Raw genomic sequence first — 21,485 nt, 5'->3', positions numbered from 1 at the left:
GAAGAAAATCTAGCCTTCAGGTACGTAACTGGAAAAGGGAGGAGTATTCCAATAGCCTTTCCAGACACTTGTCACACTTTTCTTTGCTGCTACACCAACACTCAGGAAGAGGTCATTTCTAAGATTAGCTGCAGTGTGGGATCTGAAACCACATCAGTGAAGTTTGTATTCGGTTCCATTAAACTTCACTGTCTGCAAAACACCTTGTACCACAAATGGGTCTTAGACTACCACGGATGATTTTTTTTAGTGCTTGGTCCTTTGGAACGCATTGTTGACTGAGCTGTGCAAATGCTGACACATTACAACATCAAAAGGCCCCTTTCATATCAAAATACCACCACCTCGGTTCACTTTCAGCAGAACAGCTGCCGACACCCACAGCCAGCTGGCCAGCGTCCTCTCAAGCACCAGCGGTGCTGCGAAAAGGGGCCAATTCAGCTGGCAGCCACAGCAGCCAGGCCAGGGCTCCCCTGGAGACAGCTGCCCAGCGCGCCCACGTCCACCCAGGGCCAAGACTCTCACAGAGGAGCAACGCTTTCACCGCTTCACTGACGACACTCCTGGGCGCCGCGAGTGTGTGCTGGCGAGGAGACAAGACTAACAGCATAGCTGGAGCTGCCACCCTGATGCGTCCTGAGGCGCCAGAAGCTCCCCCATCGCTGCCCGTGCACCGTCAGTGCACACGTTGTCGCAGTGAAGGGAGCAAACGACACCCTAGGACTATGGTGAAAACGGGTTCGACCTCACGGACCTTCTGAAATGGAGCCACAGACCACACTTAGAGAACCACTGCTAACGCGCTGTTACTCACTTTGCTTTCTTCATTTTATAACATACTTTGGAAATTTTCCTGAGTACACAGAGAGCTTCCTTACTCTTTCTGGAAGGTGTCCTCCTGTCACAGACAGAGCATAATAAACCAGCCTCTTACGGCAGGCACCTGGCTCAGCGCCCAACCTCTGCCATCACGACAGCTGACCTCTCCGCACACACGCAGCGTCACACACAGGCAGGGACTGTGTCTGCAGACCAAGTTACCAGAAGCTGAGTGCTGGGTCACAGGACACTCGCATCACTGATTTTCACACACATTGCCAAATGCCCTTCCTAAAAGTTTTCCTAATGATAGGTGTTTTGCAATGGCCCTATCTCTGTGATGCGTAAGCTTGGCTGCATCGTGTAGTATGGTGTGTGGATGTTTGTCCACAAGTATAATTATATCACATCCTGCGGGACAGTGAGGCTCCTTTTCCATTCACTGAGCTACTCGTTTGGTGGGTCCTTTAACCTACAATCTTGTCTCCTCCAGTTCTGGGAAAACTTCCTTGATTATTTCCTGGAAATTCTCTTCCTTGCTATTCTAATTTTCTCTCTAGCATGCCTGTATCAAATTACCCTGCAAGAGAATTTTTTTATTCGTATTTTCCATCTTCTTTATTTGATTCACCTATTTCAGATATTTCCTCAACTTTGTCTCTTAGCATTTTTTAATTACTATTATTTTTGTAGGTTTTGGGAAGGGGGAATTAAGTTTACTTATTTATTTTTAGAGACAGTACAGGGGACTGAACCCAGGACCCTATGCATTCTAAGCACGTGCTCTACCACTTGAGCTGTACCCTCCCCACTCCAATATTTAGTTTTATTTCAGTTACTATATTGTGTAATGTCCAAGAGGTCTTTTTTGCTTTGGTTGTTTTCAGTAGCATTTCGTTCTCATTTACGGCCGCTCCTCCAGCCTCCCTCTGGGAGCGTGTCCCCTTCTCCCCGCACTCTGGCTGTTTCCTGCAGGCGGTTTTCCCGCGGAGCCGTCTGGCTGCCTCCACACGCCCCACCGAGCTCACTCAGATGCGTCAGCATCTCCGACAGCACGCAGCCCACCCTGCCTGCGACGGCAGGTGGCCCTCTTCCATTCTGTCTGTCTTCCAGAAACATATGGTGTCTCTCACCCACTGAGCATCTGTTCTCGTTTTACTGCCTCTGTGGACTCACACCTTGGCCATGCTTACTACTTTAGTGAGTTGCAGAAGGAATAAATCATATGCACGCAGCCTGCTGGTGAGATTTCATTTTTTAACAAGTTCTTCTTCAATTGTTAAATATAATTGTACTTGTGGACAAATATATACAAATCATACTACATGATGCAGTCAAGCTTACACATCACAGAAATAGGGCCATTACAAAATACCTATCATTATTCAAGTTTGCACACCTCCATCAGACACGTACGCTAGACAGTGAGCCAGCCATGGAAAGTCACAGACCTCTCAGTAACGATGACACTTTTAGAGGGAAGGAGAAAGCACCCGGAGAGGATGCGAAGGGGCTCACCTCGGGGAGCCCTGGGGGTGCGTGCCGGAGCCCGCCGCGCCCATGAGGTGCTGCTCCAGGCGCTGGTAGTTCCTTATCTGAGTCGGGACTGGAATGGGCATCGCTTCACTGTGAGGAGACACAGTGGGCTGACACGGCCTGCAGACATAAGTCATCGAAAAGGGAAAGAAATCCAAGTCAGAGTGTTTTCTTTCATTTACCCACTGGTGAGTTTTAGAGAAAATTCCAGAAGCCAAATGATCACTTCTTGTGAATAAGAAATGATCACCTTAAAATACATATAAAGCCAAAGAAATCCCACGTGTCACTGAAGGAGCGCTCCTGGCAGTCACGTGCGTACTGAGACTTGTACAAGGCGCGCCGACGCCCCCTGCAGCAGCAGGAAGAGCCCGCAGGCTGGCCCGACTCCACTGCAGCCCCTCAGCCTGCTCTCCCTGCTCATGGGAGGGAAAAGCGTCTCCAGGAAGGTGCGCTGGGCACAAGAACAGGAAGTTCAAGAGCAAAGATGTCTGGAATATTTACAAAGCTATGACGGCAGGGAGCGTGCCCAGGGATCTCTGACTCGCATGAAGACTGAGAATACACTGTGCAGCTCTCAGAGCGCGCAGCTGAGCTGTGGCCCACACTTGGCAGCCTCCTGGGTTTCTTTCCCTGCTCTTCACAAATTCAGGAACTGTATGTCCTTAGACGATTTTCAATCCAATTTACAACATATCTTCGAACATCAGGGACAATACTGGGCCTTAAGAAAGATGACTTACTTCATTCTTCTGCCCTTCCCTAATTCTAACAAAGCCACAGAATCTCCCACTCTTCCTCAGTACAACATTACAGATAAAGAGGTTATTACATAGTTATCTAAACAGCATTATTATCTTCTAAAGTATCACTTCAGAACTTTTCCAGCCACTAGAGGATTTCATATTGAAATAAAAATAAAATACCATCTGTAGCAAAGATCTTAGTTGCTTTCCCAATATCCATTCAACCACTGTTCCTCACTAGCAGCACTCAAAGGTTATGGGCGGCACGATCCGCCCAGCTGAGCGATGACACAGCTGGACTCCCCGCGGCCCCGAGCCGTCGGAGGTCTTCCTTGGTCATGAGATGTGAGTCTACTCATCCTTCCTCCTACCGGGAGTTGGGGTGCCTACTGCAGACTCAGCGGCTGCCTTGAGACCAGAGTGAAAAGGCAGAAGGCTTGGAGACATTTTCCTTGAGCCCCAGAAATGAAGGTAACGACCAGTACTCTTGACTTCTCTCCACATGCGAAAGCTAAAGCTTTGGTGCCCCACCCACACTTGGTGCACCCCGCTGTCCCCAGCCAAGCGGAGCTCCTCCCTGACACGCCCCCTGGAGCTTCCACAAGCCTAGCGCTCACTGAGATAACTCCAATAAACACAGCGATCTAAGGTTTTAGATTCTGCACCCCTGATTGTGAACTTTGTCTACAACCTGAAACCAAAAAAAGCAAAACAAAAAACTTCCACGACTCAAGACCCAACAGCTGTTCAAGGCTTCCCTCCAGGCAGCCCAGGCGCCCCGTGACAGAACCACCAGCACAGCCACACGCCGCACAGCCTGCAGGACAATGCTGTCTCCCTGCCACTGAGACCTGCTGAGCCATGAACAGGTGGCAGAGCAAGCACTTTTTTAGCCACATATTGTCAAGTTCTAGTATTTTTCCTGAACTTGTTAAATCAGTAAAAGGAAGTTAAGACGCTGGATAAAGATACCCTACGGAGTAAACCTAGCAACCTCCTAACTCAGAGCACTTCTCAGGGGATCCCAAGCAGCCAGCCGGCTTCTCTAAGGACCCGGGGCCTCCCCCGCCGGCACAGCAGGCAACGGCCAGCCATGGCCGATGTCCTGTTAACATGTCTCCGCCGGGCTGTGGCCCGACCTTCCAGCAGGCTTGCTCAGGCCAGAAAGCCTTCCATGGACACAGCCCCAGAGCCCTAGCTAGCTAAGACCGCTGCAGCCACTCTTCCATCTAGCTTTATGCTAACAAGGATATTTAACTATTCCCCGACTCCTCAACTTCCAGGGGAGGAGGGGGAGGGTCTGTGTCTGCCCTGGGCACCCCTTCCTCAGTTCAGGGCGTTCTCTCCTGCACAGAGTACGAAGAAGCCTAGGCAGCTGGCACACACAGTGCCACCGCCACACATCCCTTGTCTGTAGTCACAAATGCTGAGAGGAAGACACGGAAGGGCTGATGACTGGCTGCACGGCGGCTTCCTCAAACTCACAATCTTTACAGCAGGAGATCCTAACTGCTCCCTCTGTTTTAGGAGGACTCGGTGAGAAAATCCTAGGACGTCACACTGATCAGGATGGCATGACTACAGCTAGACTGTGAGGCGAGGACAGAGGGAGATGAGGAAAGGGTCTGTACGGAGCTCCCACGGCGCCCAGGCCCTGCACCTGAACGTGGAGCCGGGCCGCGGGGAGCGAGGGGGCAGAGAAGTAAGGGCTGGCCCGGCCTAGGACCGCAGCTGCAGACAGACAGCACAAGGTGGGTCCAGCCAGAAGGGGTGAGTGCCCATGGAGAGGCCCTGACAAAAGGAATGCACTCAGAGATGACACACCCTAGGGATCATGGGCCGCACACACAACTGGCCTCCATCTACGGCCAGTAACTCCACCTTCAAAGGCTGATATCCTAAAACTACTGAAAAAAAAGAGAAGAAAAGAAAGAAGAAATAACAACAAAAACCAAAGTAAAACCAAAAAACGTTTTTAGTTAAAAAGATGTTCTGATATCCTATCCCCTATGCCTGTGTGTACTTTTGGTCTGGGCGCAGAGAAAATATTTGTAAATCATATATCTGATAAATGGTTAACATCCAAAATATATAAAGAACTTTTACAACCAGCAACAAAAAAATAACCTGATTAAAAATTGAGCAAGGACTTGAACAGATAATTTCTCCAAAGACAATCTACGAATGGCCAACAGGTATACGAAAAAATGCTCAAAACTACACTAGAGAAATGCAAATCAAAACTGCAATGAACTATCACCTCATACCCATTAGACTGCAGTTATCAAAAAACCAGAAACTAACATGTGTTGGTAAAGATGTGGAGAAACTGGATCCCTTGTGCACTACTGGTAGGAATGTAAAATGGTGCAACTGCTATGGAACTCCTCAAAAAGTTAAAACAGAATTACCATATGATCCAGCAGGTCCACTTTTGGGTATTTGTCCAAAAGAACTGAAAGCAGGCTCTTGAACAGATCTTTGCACATTCATTTTTCACAGCAGCATTATTTATAACAGCCAAGAGTCAGACGCAAACCAACAGATGATGGATAAACAATGTAGCATATACATATAATGGGTAGTACTCAGTCTTAGGAAGGAACTCTGACAGGGATGAAACTTGTGGACATTATGCTGAGTGAACTAAGCCAGTCACAAAAAGAAAAACATTGCATGATTCTACTTAAATGAGGTACTCGAAATAGTCAAACTTAGAGACAAAAAACAGTGTGGCGGCTCCCGTGCCTGTGGCTGGGGAGGGGGGAGGGGGTGCTGTTACACAAGAGCACAGAGCTTCAGTTTTGCAGGAGCAACAGTCCTGGAGATCTGGCGCACAGCACTGCAAATACACTTAACACTAGTACTGAACTCAAACTGAAAAATGGTTGCAATGGCAGATTTTATGTGTTTTCTACCACAGTTGAATTTTTTTTAGAAATAGTAAATTGTGAAACAAACTAAATTTTAGAATCAAGAACATAAAGTTCTATAACTTTACTTAAACAAAAAGCAAAGTATGTAAAATCTTTTAGTTAAATATATGCAAACATACCCTCCACACACCAAGAACTCACTGGACGCATGTCTGCCAGCAGCTCCCACTGGCGTATCATCTAAAGGAAAAAGAAAAACAGTCAGTTCTGCTATACCACCTGCTTTAAAATGTACATTGTTCCAACGTGATTATTAGGGAAAACATTTGAGCACAGTACAAATTTATCATTTGATTATCTTGTGTTACAGCAGGTGAACACAGAACACTGCACCCAGCTGAACTCACAGACTACAAGCACCAGGCCTTTCCAAGGTCAACTGTCATCACATTTATGAGGTGTGTATGTATTTCTTCACCGTTTAACGTGTGCGGAATCGGTGCTACCATTTTTATCATGTTCCTTTTAATATATCACTGACAAAGGTTTTGAGGGTTGTGCCCCCGATCCCAATCTGCCCATGAACTCTGGTTTTTACTGAACAATTCTGCAGGGTGTGGTGATCTCTAGGAAGACGTTATGTCACGTTCTAGCATAGCTGCCTGTAAACCAAGTCTCATTCACTCTAACCCCGGGGCACCCCATTCTCCTGCGAGACCCTCTCCTGGGTCCTGCGTGGGTTGCTGAACAAGATGCCATGGAAGCGGGGCCTCTCAGACACAGATGCCCCAGGCCACAGGGCATATTCCTCTGCTCAGACATCATCCGTTTATGGGAACAGCACAGCTCAGAACGCAGGGGCCCTCACCCAGTCACTGCTATACACTAGGTCACAATGCCCTGTGTGGTCCTTAAATGGCTGCAAAGGTATACTCAGTGTGTGTTGATGTGAAAAAGTAGTGTTAATCAAGTAATACAAATTTTAAAAAATAAAATAAACCATGCTAACCTCAAAACACTCAAAAAGGAAAAAACAATCACAAATGTCCCTTTGAATGGGCCCTACAAGAGAAGTGAGAAATGTGTTTACTTTGGCGTACAAGGTCCTTGCTCTCATGAAGCTCACACTCCAGTAGGGAAGGAAGGTAATAACACCAGGGAGTGATGAGATGTAAAAAGGAAAATAAATCAGGGTAAGGGGATGAAGGCAGGAGCAAGGAAGGAGTAATTTTAAAGAAAACAGCTGCCTACGGGGAATGGAGGAGACGGCAGAGTGGCAGGGTTGAGAGTGCCGGCTCACTAAGTGTACCTCTGAGTTTGGAACCATACATCATTATGAAACAAGATTAAATCAAAGGAACAGAACAATCCCTAGGAATCAGAAATAAAATTAAGTGAAGAAACCTCATCACATACGAACTTGGAAGCATGAGCACCGGAGGGGAACACTTTCAAGTGACTTTAAACTGGGCAATGTAATGGGACATCCCTAACGAGAGCATCCAGAAGACAGAGATCTTGCATGGTCGTTAGGGACCCTAGCGTCACCTCCTTACCACACTGTTATCGGAAACTACAGGCCAAGAGGGAAGGAGAGAAAAAAGGCAAAAGAACAGAGAAGTCAACAGCCATGAACACCTGCAAGCTAGAAAGTCGATGCAGGTGCTGTCTGACAGGGCAGGCCCAGGAACACGGGATCCTTAGCCAGCAGAAGGAAAGCTCAGAAGAAAACCAATGTATACCAGAGGTCCCCAAAAAGCTAAGTAATTAGCAGTGCCAGGTAACTTTCAACGTGGCACTGAGCCCAAGACCGAAAGGATTAGGTCAAACTTGTAAGCAGGATTTCTTATCCTTTCTCACCATTTCCGTGCAGACAGGCAATGCCAATCCCCCACTGCAGGAAAAGACGGATGTTTACACTTGGGACGGGGTCTCTGGATTGCGGAATCTTGGCCGAGGTGAAGGCAGTGGTGAACAGGGAGAGGTGGCTGGGGGAGGGGCTGTAAGTGACGGCTTCTTCACACAGACCACTGAGACCTCCAGCCTTCTTCCCCTGCTCGGCCCTCACAGGGAATCAGGTGTATACTCTTCACGCAGAAGACTGGCTGAGTCTTCACTGGGGATCTGAGCAGCCCTCCAGAAAGGAAGCATTCCAATCCAAGACAATCACTCAGCCATGTCACCCAGTTTAGACTGCCATTAGACCCACCTGTACAAAGCTTTCAAATGTTTTAATTGTCCATTCTTAATTATGAGCATCTAACAACCACCAAACATCCAAGGAAAGAATCCAAAATGAAAACCAGACTCCAAAACAAACTGGGGGGTATAAAAAAGAACTAAACAAATATTTTTCAAGGAAAAAATAGAAAAAAAATGTATATATTTAATACCCTTAGAGATAAAACACTGCACCTTGAAATAAAAACAATACTCAGAGGGGGATAAAAAGTGCTTCTGAAAAGTAAAAATATGAGCGCATAAGTGAGAAACTCAATAAAAGAGTGATGAAGTAAAATTCATATTTTATGGCAAGATGAGTAAATTTTAAATAAAAATTTCCTCTGCCCATTTGGGCCTCCTCCCCTTTCTAGTGTGTGGTGCATCTGCATTAACCAGACCTCCTTAGGAGATAACCCTCCTCCTAATCTTGTGAAGGGTCACAGTGACCCCTGTTCACTCTGTACGTACAGACCCAGACTGTGCAGTGGTCAGGATGTCGTCTGATGTATAACCCCACATCTCAAAAACTTATACAACTGTGCTTTCACCTCTAATAGGAGGAAAGGTCCTCAGAGCTTCTGAAAGACAATCTCATCGGTTAAAAATCCTCAAGTTGGCACAAATAAAAATTTCCATTTCTTTCTTAGGTTGACTACTGATAACTTTTTTGTCAACAAGAGTTAGAAGAAAACATTAAGGAAGTTTCCCTTAAAGTAGAGCAAAAAGATGGAAAATCAGACAAAAAAGATAAGAAAATCAGGAGTGTACTCAAGTGTTTTCTACTAGCATGTTTTGTACCATGTTGCAAATACCCCTTCTGGGGACTCAGCCCTGGTTTTGCGTGTAAGGAGCGCTGAAGTCGCCATGCCATCCCAGCAGCAAGTGAACAGCGGGACAGACCAGAAAATCCACGGCTCTTCTGGGATCCCAGGAGGGCGGAGGGCAGTGGGCTGACCTCTGCCCCCAAGACCAAAGAGACAGGCAGACAGCAGCTTACCAGAGAGGAGCCGCCGGGGGCCAGGCAGAAGCACTGGAGACAGGACTGACAACTTGCTAGACGCTCAGTGCGCACACCTTTGGGAGTTAAAGGCACCAGGGAGACGCAGTCATAGGAAGGCTCACAAAGCTGTCAGACTGGCCTCCAGGAGCTCATCCCGGCTCCTACAGCTCCCACAGCAAATGCTGGAGAAAACCCTTCCTACTCCGGGCATGGGAGGGGCAAGGAGCACTCCCTTCTGCTTCACAAGGCCCAACCTCAGGGAAAAGGGGTTACCCAGAGCTCAATCTGCTGGGGTGAAACTCAGAGCCTAACTGACCTGGGGGGTGGGATATACCCAACTGCAGCCGCCTCTAGCCATCCTGTTCCACCTAAGGCAGGAGGAAGGAACTGAAACACTGGTGACGGTCACAGCCCAGAATCACCGGGAAGAACAAAGCTGGAGGATGGACACTGCCTGACATCAGGACTGACTGTAAAGCTGTGGTAATCAAGACAGTGCGGAATCGGCAACAGAACAAAGATCAATGGACCAGAACAGGGAGCCCAGAAACAGACCCCCATAAATAGTCAACTGATCTTTGACAGAGAGAAAGACAATACAATGGAGCAAATACGGTCTTTTCAACATTCACATGCAAAAACAAAACAAAGCAAAATTAATCTAGACAAAGGCCTTACACCCTTCAAAAAAAATTAACTCAAAACAACTCACAGACATAAATGTAAAACAAAAAATTATAAAACTCCTAGGCGGTAACAGGAGAAAACCTAAATGAACCTGGGTATTGTCATGCCAACACCAAAGACACAATCCATGAAAGAAAGAAATTGGTTAATAAGCTAGACTAAATTAAAATTAAAACAACTGCTCTCTGAAAGACAGTATCAAGAGAACTGGAAGAGAAACCACAGACTAGGCAAAAATATTTGCAAAAGACAGAGCTGATAAAGGACTGTCATCCAAAATATGCAAAGAACTCAACAAATTAGGATAAACAATTAAAGACCAGTTAAACCCAATTTAAAAATGGGCCAAAGATCTTAAGAAACACTTCACCAAAGAAGATACGTGGATAGTGAATCAGAGACACGAAAAGTCCGGCGCGAGGCACCACCACGCACTCATTAGAACGGCGGAAACCTGTACCACGGACAGCACTAAGCCGTGCTGAGGGTGCAGAGCAACAGGAACTCTGCTGGTGAGAATGCAACATGGTGCAGCCACTATGGAAAGCAGTTTGGTGGTTTCTCACAAAACTAAACATAATCTTATCATACCATCCAGAAATCACACTCCTTGGTATTTACCCAAAGGAGCTGAACACTCATATCCACACAAAAATGTGCACATGGATGTGTATAGCAGATTTACTCAAAACTACCAAAACCTGGAAGTAATCAAGATGTTCTTCAGAAGATGGATGGACAAACCGTGGTCCATCCAGACAATAGAATATGACTCAGCCCTAAAAAGAAATGCACTGGGAAGAAGGGTACAGCTCAGCAGTAGAGCATGTAGTTAGCATGCATGAGGTTCTGGGTTCAATCTCCAGTACTTACATTTAAAGAAAAAAAAGAAATGAGCTACCAAACCATGAAAAGACATGGAGCAATCTCAAGTGCATATCACAAAGTAAAAGAAGCCAATTTGAAAAGGCTACATATTGTTTAAGTGGTTTCCAGAAGAGAGTGGGAGAAAGAGTAGGTAGAACACAGAAGATTTTTAAGGCAGTGAAAAAGCTCTGTTTAACAGTACAATGACGGTTACATGTCACTAGACATTTGTCCAAATGGACAGAATGTACACCAGGAGTGAAGGCTAAACCAAGCACTTCGGGTGATGATGACATGTCAATCAATGCAGGTTCATCCTTGGTAACAAACGTACCACCTGGTGAGTGAGGCTGACAGTGGGGAGGCTCTGCACATAAGGGGTCGGGGTACATGGGAAATCCCTGTGCCTTCCTCTTAGTTTTGTTGTATAACCTAAAACTGCCCTAAAAAAAGTAACACTTCAAACACTATCTCAGGGAAGGGTATAGCTCAAGCGGTAGAGCACATGCTCAGCACCCAAGAGGTCAGGGGTTCAATCCCCGGTACCGCCTCCAAGCGGAACTCAACGAAGAAACCTAATTCCCTCCTTCTCATAAAACAAACAATACAAGCCAAAAACTCTCTCATGTGTATGACACATTTCACAATAACATGTTTTTAATAATTAAATGGAAAGGTGTGGTCAACCCTAACAGATGCTGTGGACACATCAAAATGGACTGAGAAGGGACCCCCAGGATTTGGCAGCACAAAACGACTTCAACAGGAGTAGTTTTGGGGAAAAAAAAATTTAAGACAACATTTACACAACCACAAAAAGCCAAAAACAAAACAAAACAAAAAAAACAAAGGTAACTAGAATAAAACAAAAGATGTGAAAGTCCTTTATGCAGAAAAGTACAAATATGCATCCAAACACACTGAGGAAGCCTAAATAAAGGGAGAAACACACATTTTTGAGTAGACAATACTGAAAAGATTCTAGTTCTCCCTGAATAGATCTTACAGGGTCAATACAATTCTGATCAAAATCTCCAAATGGTTTTCTGGAGGATCTGTCAACTTGAAATTAAACTGTATGGGGTGGGGATGGGGGGGTGGAGTAGGTAAGGGAAACAGGACCAGGAATAGCTGGTGATTCCAAAGACTTCCAGGATGCCCTTCACCACTGCCTCCCACCCCCACGTCACACAGTAAAACAAATCCTTTATACAAGCCCACAGTGACAAATCTGGAGTTGCTCATCTATGACGAAAGGACAGAATATTCAATAAATAATGCTGGGGTAACTAATTCCATCTACAAAAATGAATTCCAGGTAAAGTTAAATACAAAAAAAACCTGAAAAAGATAAAAGTAATTCAAGCCACAATCAAGTTAGGAAATGGATAAAATTACGGTTTAGCTGTACTATAAAATTCATATACTAAAATGAACGAGATACACATCTAGGTATGTATCTAGATACATGGCAAAAATATGAACACAAAAGCAAACTACAGAAACAAACATTCTATAGAACATTTACTTAAAACTGTAAAATCACAAAAATGCTGTATGTTATTTATGGATACGAGCATATCGGAATTATTGTATCTCTGGCAAGAGCAGAATGAGGTGAGGGACTCTGGCTGTACCTGTAGAATTTTATCTTTTAAAAGACAGAAAACATGGCAAAATGTTAACATAAATAAAATTAGCATGGTGGATGATTTGAGTATCTGCTGTATTATTATTTTTAACATTTCACAATTTTTAAAGTTTTAATTACTTTTTTTAGCAAAGTAACTACCACCACCATACAGGACGACTTCTAAAGGCCGCTCCTGAGGATAACCCGCCCTGCTGCGATGCGGTGCGTGCTTCCCCTGCCCCGCCAGCGAGTCCTGAAGTCTGTGGGGTCTGGGGATCGGGCCCGCACAACAACTGCACGGCGGCTGACACGGCAGCCACCACACAGGAGTCTGACAAACGACAGAGGCCCCAACACAACCTTCCCCACCATTTGGACCTGCGCACTGTCAACCTGGTGTTATTCGGTTATTAAAGTAATCAAATTTCCAGCTTTTCCGATCTACTCCATCTCTTTTTTTGAGGTTTTCCAGTACCCCTCACGATTCCACAAAACCCCAACTGTATTTAGTCAGCATGGATTCTGCATCCTTTATAAACATTCTTCCTGTGTATTTATGAAGCACACTCCTGAACTTAGGCCAGTGCCTTAGGCCAGTGCCAGGTCCCATTTTCAAGACCCTTCGACCCCCAGTTTTTTCCAAAAGAGGTCTTCCTTTAATTCATTTCCTTGAATTTAACTCCTCTCATTCTGCTGGCTTCTCTTCTCCTTTCTGTTTGGATACAAAGAGAATCTGAGATCATTTCCTATAGCATTCTCATCTACCTTCAGAACCCAAAGTTACTGTTTTATGGAAAGTGACTGAGCAGATTGCAGGAAGGTAGGTATATAATTCTGGGAATTCCATCAACTAAATAAAATGTCCATTTGAAAAAGTGTCCTACACAAGAGAGCGTGATATAAAAGTTAAAAAATGCTAGTCTAGTAAATTAAGAAATATAACGTGTATAAGCAGAAAAGATTCTCACATGAGTGGTCTGACGAGATGTGTGGAACCAAAACAAAGTCATCCGTGTCACAAGAAGAGTTCTTGCTACTAGTACTGGCAGAATCTTTGGACACTTGTAGGTAGTTGGGAGGACCCAATGGTGGGGAGGATAAGTTTTCTTCCTGAATATGCTGCATATCTGGAAGGGACTAAAATTAACAACATAAAATTAAAAGTGGCCTAATAATAAAATGCAAGTCAGAATAGCCTTTAGACTAAGGAATATTTTCCTCATGAAAGTGGGCATAGAGTTCAATTTCATTTAAAATTTAAAAATATCTCTTTGGAAAAATCTTTCCCTTAGAAAAGCATAGCTTACAGTGTCTTTGCATAATGACTTCTAAAATGATACTTAAAAACATATCACACCACTTATTGCATGTACATGTCTGCCTCTCCTGAAATGTCTGCGGGGGGTTTTCATCATCTCAACGTCCCCTGTTTCAGCTCGTGGCCGAGCAAAGCAGATACTCAATAACTGCTCGCTTAATGACGAAAACAAAATGTCTAGGGACTTTAAATTAGTAACATCCTGCACACACACAGTTTTAAATCTCCAAGGAAGAAAACATTTTAAGAGGGAAAGCAAGAGACCATGTAATATAGAAATGTAAACAGATCAGTAAGGATAGCTGCACGTAAGCCTAGAGATTTACTTACATTCACAGAAAGAAAGACACAGAAAACCTTGCAGGTGTGGGCAGTGTTCCTTGTGTTTTCTGTTTTGTTGGTGGGGAGTTGGTTTGGGGGAGATGGGACAGGAAGGGAAGAAGAGCATATGAATATACCTGATCAAACACTGGGGCATAAGCAGCTGTGACCCCCTTGATACTCGCCTAGTTCAAGGACACCAGTGACAACTCTAGTTGAATGTACAACGGTGTCCTAAAACAATCAACTTCATAACTTACTGTGTTAGGCTCCCACTGCCCTGTTTAACCTTTGTTTCTATTTAAGAAAAGGAAAAATACTGCATAATGCTCTTTAAACCCAAGTCTGAATGTCACTGCACAGTGAAATCAATCTCAAATCTCCTTATTACTCCTGTGGGTGTGTGTGACATACACATAACATGAAATCGCCTTATCTCTTTTTGAAAAGAATTTATGCAACAGGGTTACAAAGGGAAGAGAAGGTGGAGGGACTAACATTACAGAGCATGGGCCGGGCACTGCTAAGAACTTTCCATGTATTATCTGACTTCAGCCCTATCCTGAAATCCATTTCACATACAAATAAACAAAACTTGGAAGATTAGGAAATTTGCCCGAGATCACACAACTCAAGGGCAGTGGAGCTGGTGGGATTCCAAGTATCTAATCCACAATTTCCTTCCAGGCAGGAGCTCTTTTGGTTTCTTCCTTTGCTCTTTATAAAATCGTCTCCATCCACGACCACTCTGGTGGGGGAGATGCTCCTCGCATTCTAAGCCCGTCTCTCCGCCTGTGCTCTATTTCCACTCTCCCCAGCTCCTAAGGACTCAGATCGACTCCCTCTGCACCTGACACTTTCACCCTCTCCCTTTACTCAGGCTTCTCCGCTCTGCACATCAGCATGGTTAACTCTGCCCCATCTCAATTCCCTGCAGCCCTCTCAAGTGCCATCTTCTCACTTCTTCACTTAACGACGTCTCCTGAAATTTCGATCCCCTCTGACCCAGATTCCGCACTGCTGAGAACCCTTAGCCCAGCACAATCCACTTCCTGCCTTCAAGCCTCCACTAAAACTGCCGTTATTGAGCTGACCGATCACTCCCACTGCCCTGTCCCGTGGACACCTCTCTCCGCTCCCCCTACGCGGTGGCTGTTCTTCCCCTGACCTGCGGCCCCTCCGCTCCGGGACCGGCTCTCCTGTCGTCCCTCCTACTTCTCAGTCTCATGTACCCCTCAGAGGAGAGGACTGGAGTATGGATTCCTCAGGGCGCACCCTGGGCCTCCACTCCTCACAGCTTCATCGAAGGCCACCCACTCAGGCAAGCCCCATCAAATCTCCCTCTTCCTTAGGTCCCAAGTTCAAGAAATGTCCAAGCTCCACAAACTGCTACCTTTCTCTTGCCTGGCCCCCCGTCTTTCTCTGCCGTACTGCTGACTTAGTTCAGGCCCTCATTCTCAAAAAAACAAAAACAAGACCAAAAACAAACCAAAAGCTCTGCAGTGGCCACAGCTGATCTCTTTGGTCTACTCGTCTCCAACCTAGCCCTTCCCCTGCTTACAGAAGACTCAGTAACATACAGTGGATCGGAGTATGCCTCCACTTAAAATCATTCAAATGGCTCAGCACGAACGTGTCACCTCCTCTGCTCAGGGCCCAAATTCCACTGAGACGCAGCCTCTCCGGCCCCTCTGGCTCTGTCGTCCCCTCACCCCATCCCAGCACGCCACACACCTGCCAGACTGGACTGCCAGAGATGGACGTCCTGCAGTGACGGTAAAGTTCATACCTGGCTGCCCCGTGTGGCCGCCGCTAGCTACACACGGCTGCTGAGCACCTGAAACGTGGCCCGGGAGACGAAGGAACTGAATCCACATTTCACTTGGTTCTCACAAACTGAAGTGACCAAGGAGGGCTCCAGATTCCTTCAGTGGGTCATGGGTCCACGGGGACTCCTGTGCTTACAACACCATTCTTTGACCAATTCACCTTGCTCTTTCCTCAAAACTCAGCTCAGTGCCCTCTTCTGAGCATGCTTCCAAGTTCTCAGTCTGATTTCAAGTCCTCATCCACACCCCTACAGGCAATAAAGCCATGACTACATATGCTCCTAACAGTGCTGGTCGATCTGCCTCTTCCCCACACGGTTAGATTAAAACCTCAGTGCAAGGGACCCCACCCTCTCTTTCACTGGTATCAGCCAGAACTTCACATAAAGCAGGCATTTAACAAATGTGATTAAACCAATAGCATCCAGAGCCATTACCTAAACAGCACGTGGCCTATGGCCAGTATCGTGACTAAAAGAGTGATGTGAACTTCTGGTTACAGTGGTTTTGCTTCTGCTTGTCAAAGACTTCCCTGGGATAGCAAGCAGTTGGATGCGTGTGCCTGCAGGGACCGGCCCTCAGCAGCAGGGGCTACTCCAGCCCCAGGAAGGGCCGGAACGCATGTAGGAAAGCATCTCACTCTGCAGATTATGGGAAAGGCACGGCTCTCAAACATCCCATTCTCCAGCCTCACCAACTGGAAGTGATACAGAAACATCCTGCTCGCCTTTTGTTTTCACTTCCCTTTTTATTTCCACTTCCCTTTTTATTTCCACTTCAAGCATTAGCTTTTCATAAAAGCCTTCAAAAGAGGCTTTTCCACCAAAGTTCTGAGCATTTAAACATGTCTCCTCCCTCCTCCCAGCAGCAAGCCTCACCCCATCTCCCTCTCCTTTTCAATGTGTGCCCTCCAGTAAAAACCCCAATGTGCTCCCCCATCAAAGCGATCCTCAGGGTGTCTTCCTCATCCCTTGGTCCCCCTGCCATCCACGTGGTTCCCACAGTCAGGACCCCCCCCCATTCCCCGCTGTCCTTTCTCCAGCAGTCCCTGCTGCCCATACCACGTGCCAGCTGGTGGCAGGCGCAGGTGTGGCAGGTCACCCTGGCTAGTTTCCCCAGTGCTCACTGTGGTGCACCTTCCACACGCTACTACCTACCCCGCTCCAAACAAAGGCTAATCAGACCTATATGACGATGAGGAAGCCAAGGATCCACTCTGGAACTGTCCTGCCCTAAGTCACAGTGGGCACATGGCAGGGCCAGCACCGAGGCCACTCCTGCCTGGCTTCAGATAAAGCCTAGAGTCTTCCCATATCAGTACACTTCCCTACACCTCTCCCCAGGCACTGTAAGCCCAGTGTTTTTCTATATTCCAGACTGGAACAGGAAATCTGCAACATTCCCTCTTTGTTTTACCCATTCATGGGAACGTAACGTAAGTCTGATTAGTCCATCTGCTTTTTCTGTTTGGTTGTAGTCTGCAGGGCTGTGCAGGAAGGGTTTTTTGCAGGTTTCAGGACTCATCTGTTTACAACAGGCTGCTCTGGCATCTGCTTTAACTGTGGGCTCCTGGGTTTCCCTGGACTGTAATAACAACAGCGCCTACAGCTTACTGAGCGTTTACTATGTGCCAGGCACCGCAGGGCTTTTGCTCATCTATCCTTAAAACCCCTATGAAGCAGGTAAATTATGCTCACTTCATATATGAGAAACAGGCTCAGAGAGGTTAAGTCACTTGTCCTAGTTAATTTGGCAAGTGAGGCTCCCACACCTCATCCTCTGAAGCCTCGACCTGCTAGTCACACAGTCGCCTCCCTTTACAGCTCCCCAACCCTTTTGCCAGTAAACTTCAAGAAGCGCAGCCCTGCCAGGCCGATGTGGAAAATGCCCGCAGCGGCTGACACAAGAGCCCTTGGACTCTGGCCTATGACAACCCTCTCAGGCGGGGAGAGAGGTGGGAAAGTCTAGAAAAGCACAGAACAGGGTGAGGTAAAACCTGGGAGAGAGGAGCAGGAAGAAGTCGTGTCGGAAGCGACCAGGAAGAAGCACTGAGACTGGAGGGAAGATGGTCACAGAGGACACAGCGCAGGAACCCCTGGGGAGGGAAGAGGCTGAGGCCAGCGACCGTGACGCAGGGGGTCTACGGCAGTGAAGTCCAGCCCAGGGCACCCCTCTACCGCTGGGAATTCTGTGTGCGATGCATACCCAGACTGATGTTCGTGACAGTCAGACCCAGGAAACATGGACTACCCAACCCTGTCACAGGGTCACTCTCCCCAGCCGCATGGGGCGTGGAAAGGTGAGCGCGCCGTGCTCCCTGCTGAGAGGGGACGGCTCACACAGCCCGTGAGAGCAGAGGCCCACGTCCAGGACCCAGCGGCCCAGCAGAAGCGCTCCTGCCGGCAGCCTCAGCTGCGCCGGCCAACGCCACACACCAGAGGAGCGTCCACACCGCGGCCGGCCGGCTGCGAATGCCCTCAGGCTCTGTGAGCAGGTGCAACAACACAGACTCTAATGTGATTTTTAATAAAACCAGAACTTACTGGTGGAGAGGCAAAACGGCAAGGCGGAGAGCTGCCGCAGGTGCTTCTAGACACAGAGCCGGCGCACGCAGGCACAGGGACCGGGCAGGCTGTGGAAGACACAGCGGCGGAGGGCCGCGGTTAGCGCAGTCACGTGACCTGCCCACCAGAGACCCTGTCGAACCCCCATAGCTTTGTGCTGACCCTCACCTACTGCCTACAGCCACCATGGCTGAAACTAAAAGTACACCAATGACTGAAACTATTTCAACTTAGATTTAGAAGGAAAAACAAACTGGTATTAAATAAACACAACTACAAGTATTTAAGAAAAGCTCAATGACATTTTGAGAAGTACATAAAAAAGGAATACCAAATACTATTTTTTCCTTAAGCTTGTATTTATTCTTCAAGTAGAAATATAAAAAGTGATACTCACATTTTTTTACCGGAACTTGCTCAAGAAAAGGATGGCTAAAAAACGCCTCTGTAATGGAAAATGAGAATGCAGTCTTTAAAGTGATGTGATTAGCAGACAGGTTAACCCTGTCCATGTAGACAACGTGAGATCATACACAGTTAATATTAACTTCTTTATATAGACTCCATTTCCTTCAAATGTAAAAGCATATTATTTTTATAACTCCTCTGTAAAAATCATCAAGTTATAAGTAATTCTCAATGAAAAATTTAAATGGAGGTGAATTTTCAAAAGGTCCATTACCAACACAGCACCCCCGAGGCGACGTCAGGTGGAGGCGTCCTGGCGTGTGCCCTCCCCGGGCAGACAACCGTATGGGGAACTGGGACCAGGCCCTCCACAAGCACATCTGTGAACAGTGGCTGTCACCTGTCCTAACAGGGTATCTCCAGCAGCTGATTTGTGCATCAAATTCCAGCCCTCTATCCCAGAAAAAGTATTCCTATAGCTAGTTTCTCATTTTTAAGGAAACTATTATTTAATTTCTATCCACCAAGGATAAAACCTACACAATATACATGCTACTTAGATAATGATAAAGAAGTAGGTGAATACATGGCGGTTCATTCCTTTAATCTTTATTTTCTTGTATCTGCAACTTATTTCATTATTTCTTTACAAACCCATGAAGCCCATCTCATTTATCGATGCGTCTCTGACTTGCACGCTGCTCAGTAGCACGGAGTGGACGGATCGGTACAGCACCAGCGTGCAGGCTGACCAGGGGACACAGGCTCAGGAATGAGCCTAACTCAGGTTTCGTCTAAATTACACTTGGAAGGACCCCACGAGTTTCACCAAAACAAATACCCAAAGTCAGAGTAAGCATCAATCACGAGACTTGCTAAGAAACGGAAGTGTGGAGGATTCTGAAGAGAGACCTGAGTTTTCTACCTTAGATCTTTTTTAGAACAAAAGTTAATTTATATATATACAAGATGTTTTTATGCTGACTTTTACAAAGCACATAGAAGGGATGAAACAGAAAAGACAAAAATAAACTAGATTGACTAAATACAAACACTCAGAAACGAGCTTCCGAATCCATCGTCATGGTATGGAAAGTATATAAATATTTAACACAACCGATAATCTTGAAACTGTGAACCTGTACGTGTGTTGTCTCACTACTGGCCCACATTTCTCATGGTACAGAGCAGCTCTCAGTTTAATTTCTCCCTCTGAAAGATAAAAATACTTACCAACTACATGAACTAAAGTTTAATTCCAATCTTTACAAAGCTTTAAGAGGTATATTCAGACTCATCTTTCCCCTGTGCAGAAACTACTAGAGCTGTCTCCACTGAGAACATTTACTGGGACGTCAAGTCCCTGCTCTAGTCCTCACCAACGTCCTGCACCGTATCCCCTTTGTGTATAAGAAAGTTAACCCACATGAGGTCATGTATCCTCCCCAGTGTCAAAGAGCTAATTAGTAAGTTGAGGGCCTAGAATTCAAGCCCCAGAATGTCTCATCCAGAAACCCATGTGAAATTCTATAATACACATTAACAAGCCAAAATTCTGGAAAAAATTTGTGCAAATCTCTATTATTATTATTACAACTATCACTACAGGAAAAATCACTTTTTTCCCCTAAAAATTTGAAGATGAGGGTTAATTTGATAAACATTTTCATTAAGCATGGTTTACAGTTTTTCTGGCCTGTTATTTTCAAGTCTTGCTGTTTTTATGTAAGATTGATAAGAATAACTTAACAAACTGTGACCCAAGAGAGGAGCTGAGATCCAGTTTCAGGGAGGAATGTTCTTTCAAAACCTTCAAAAACTGGGCAATCCCTACAATATTAAGCATTCCAAGTTCTTTCATTACACATGAAGTAGCAAAATATTACTTGAAGACAGACTGTGCTAAGTTGGAGCACTTAGAGGCAAATTTTTAGCTTTAAGTGCTTATGTTATAAAAGGAGAAAGGCTCGGAATCAGCAATACAAGCTCTCGCCCTGGGAACCGTAAATGCTAAGACACGGCCTCCAAGAACCGCCCACAGCCCACCCTCCTAGTTGTGGTGATCTGCCCCTCCCCAAACCGGATCTTACAGTTATCATTCTTTCTATCAGAATTCTGGGGGGCTTCTCCTCCATTTCTTCCTCCCAGATCCTTCCCCAAATATGTCCCCAGCCTAGACCTCTCTTCTGAAATCCAAGTGCCCTTCTGACATCTACACTGAGATGTCAAATGGGTATCTTAAATGCAGCGTGTCCAATCTAAACTCTCAATCCTGCCTGCTGGCCTGCTTTAGGGCAGGAGGTCTCTCCATCTCTGACGGACAGTCCCACTTCCGCTGGCGCTCAGGCCAAAAGTCTTGGCGTCACCTTTGACTTCTGTTTCTCTCACACCCACATCCAATCCACCCTTAAATGCTGTTGTCTCCACCTCCGAAAAGATGTGGAGTGCAATCACTTCCCGGCACCACCTCCACTGCTGTGCCCAGTCTCTCACCTGGGCCACGGGGCCCCAGCTCATCTCCCAGCTCCTGACCCCCACCCCAGTGCCCCTCACCACAGTCTGCTCTCAATAAGCAACCAGACTGATCCTTTTTAAAACACTAATCAGGTCATATCAGTCCTCTGCTCAAAGCCCTCCAACGGTTCCCCCCACACTTTG

General features: G+C 46.2%; 1 protein-coding gene across 6 annotated transcripts in view; it reads right to left on the bottom strand.

The window, feature by feature from the left end:
* The window catches only part of ULK2 (unc-51 like autophagy activating kinase 2), a 71,539-nt gene that overhangs the window by 26,837 nt on the left and 23,217 nt on the right, over positions 1–21,485 (bottom strand). For 5 of the 6 annotated variants that reach the window (XM_031467534.2, XM_031467535.2, XM_031467536.2 and 2 more), the window contains exons 11-15: positions 18,817–18,864; positions 18,399–18,487; positions 13,356–13,524; positions 6,157–6,217; positions 2,338–2,475 (exon numbers count right to left, since the gene is read on the bottom strand). In XM_031467534.2, coding sequence (XP_031323394.2) covers positions 2,338–2,475; positions 6,157–6,217; positions 13,356–13,524; positions 18,399–18,487; positions 18,817–18,864 — 505 coding nt within the window. The remainder of the gene's footprint in view (positions 1–2,337; positions 2,476–6,156; positions 6,218–13,355; positions 13,525–18,398; positions 18,488–18,816; positions 18,865–21,485) is intronic. The other variant, XM_064495328.1, reaches the window with a different exon arrangement.

The sequence above is a fragment of the Camelus dromedarius genome, chromosome 16 (assembly GCF_036321535.1).
Source record: "Camelus dromedarius isolate mCamDro1 chromosome 16, mCamDro1.pat, whole genome shotgun sequence".
Lineage (NCBI taxonomy): Eukaryota > Metazoa > Chordata > Mammalia > Artiodactyla > Camelidae > Camelus > Camelus dromedarius.
This window is presented reverse-complemented; position numbering and strand designations above follow the sequence as displayed.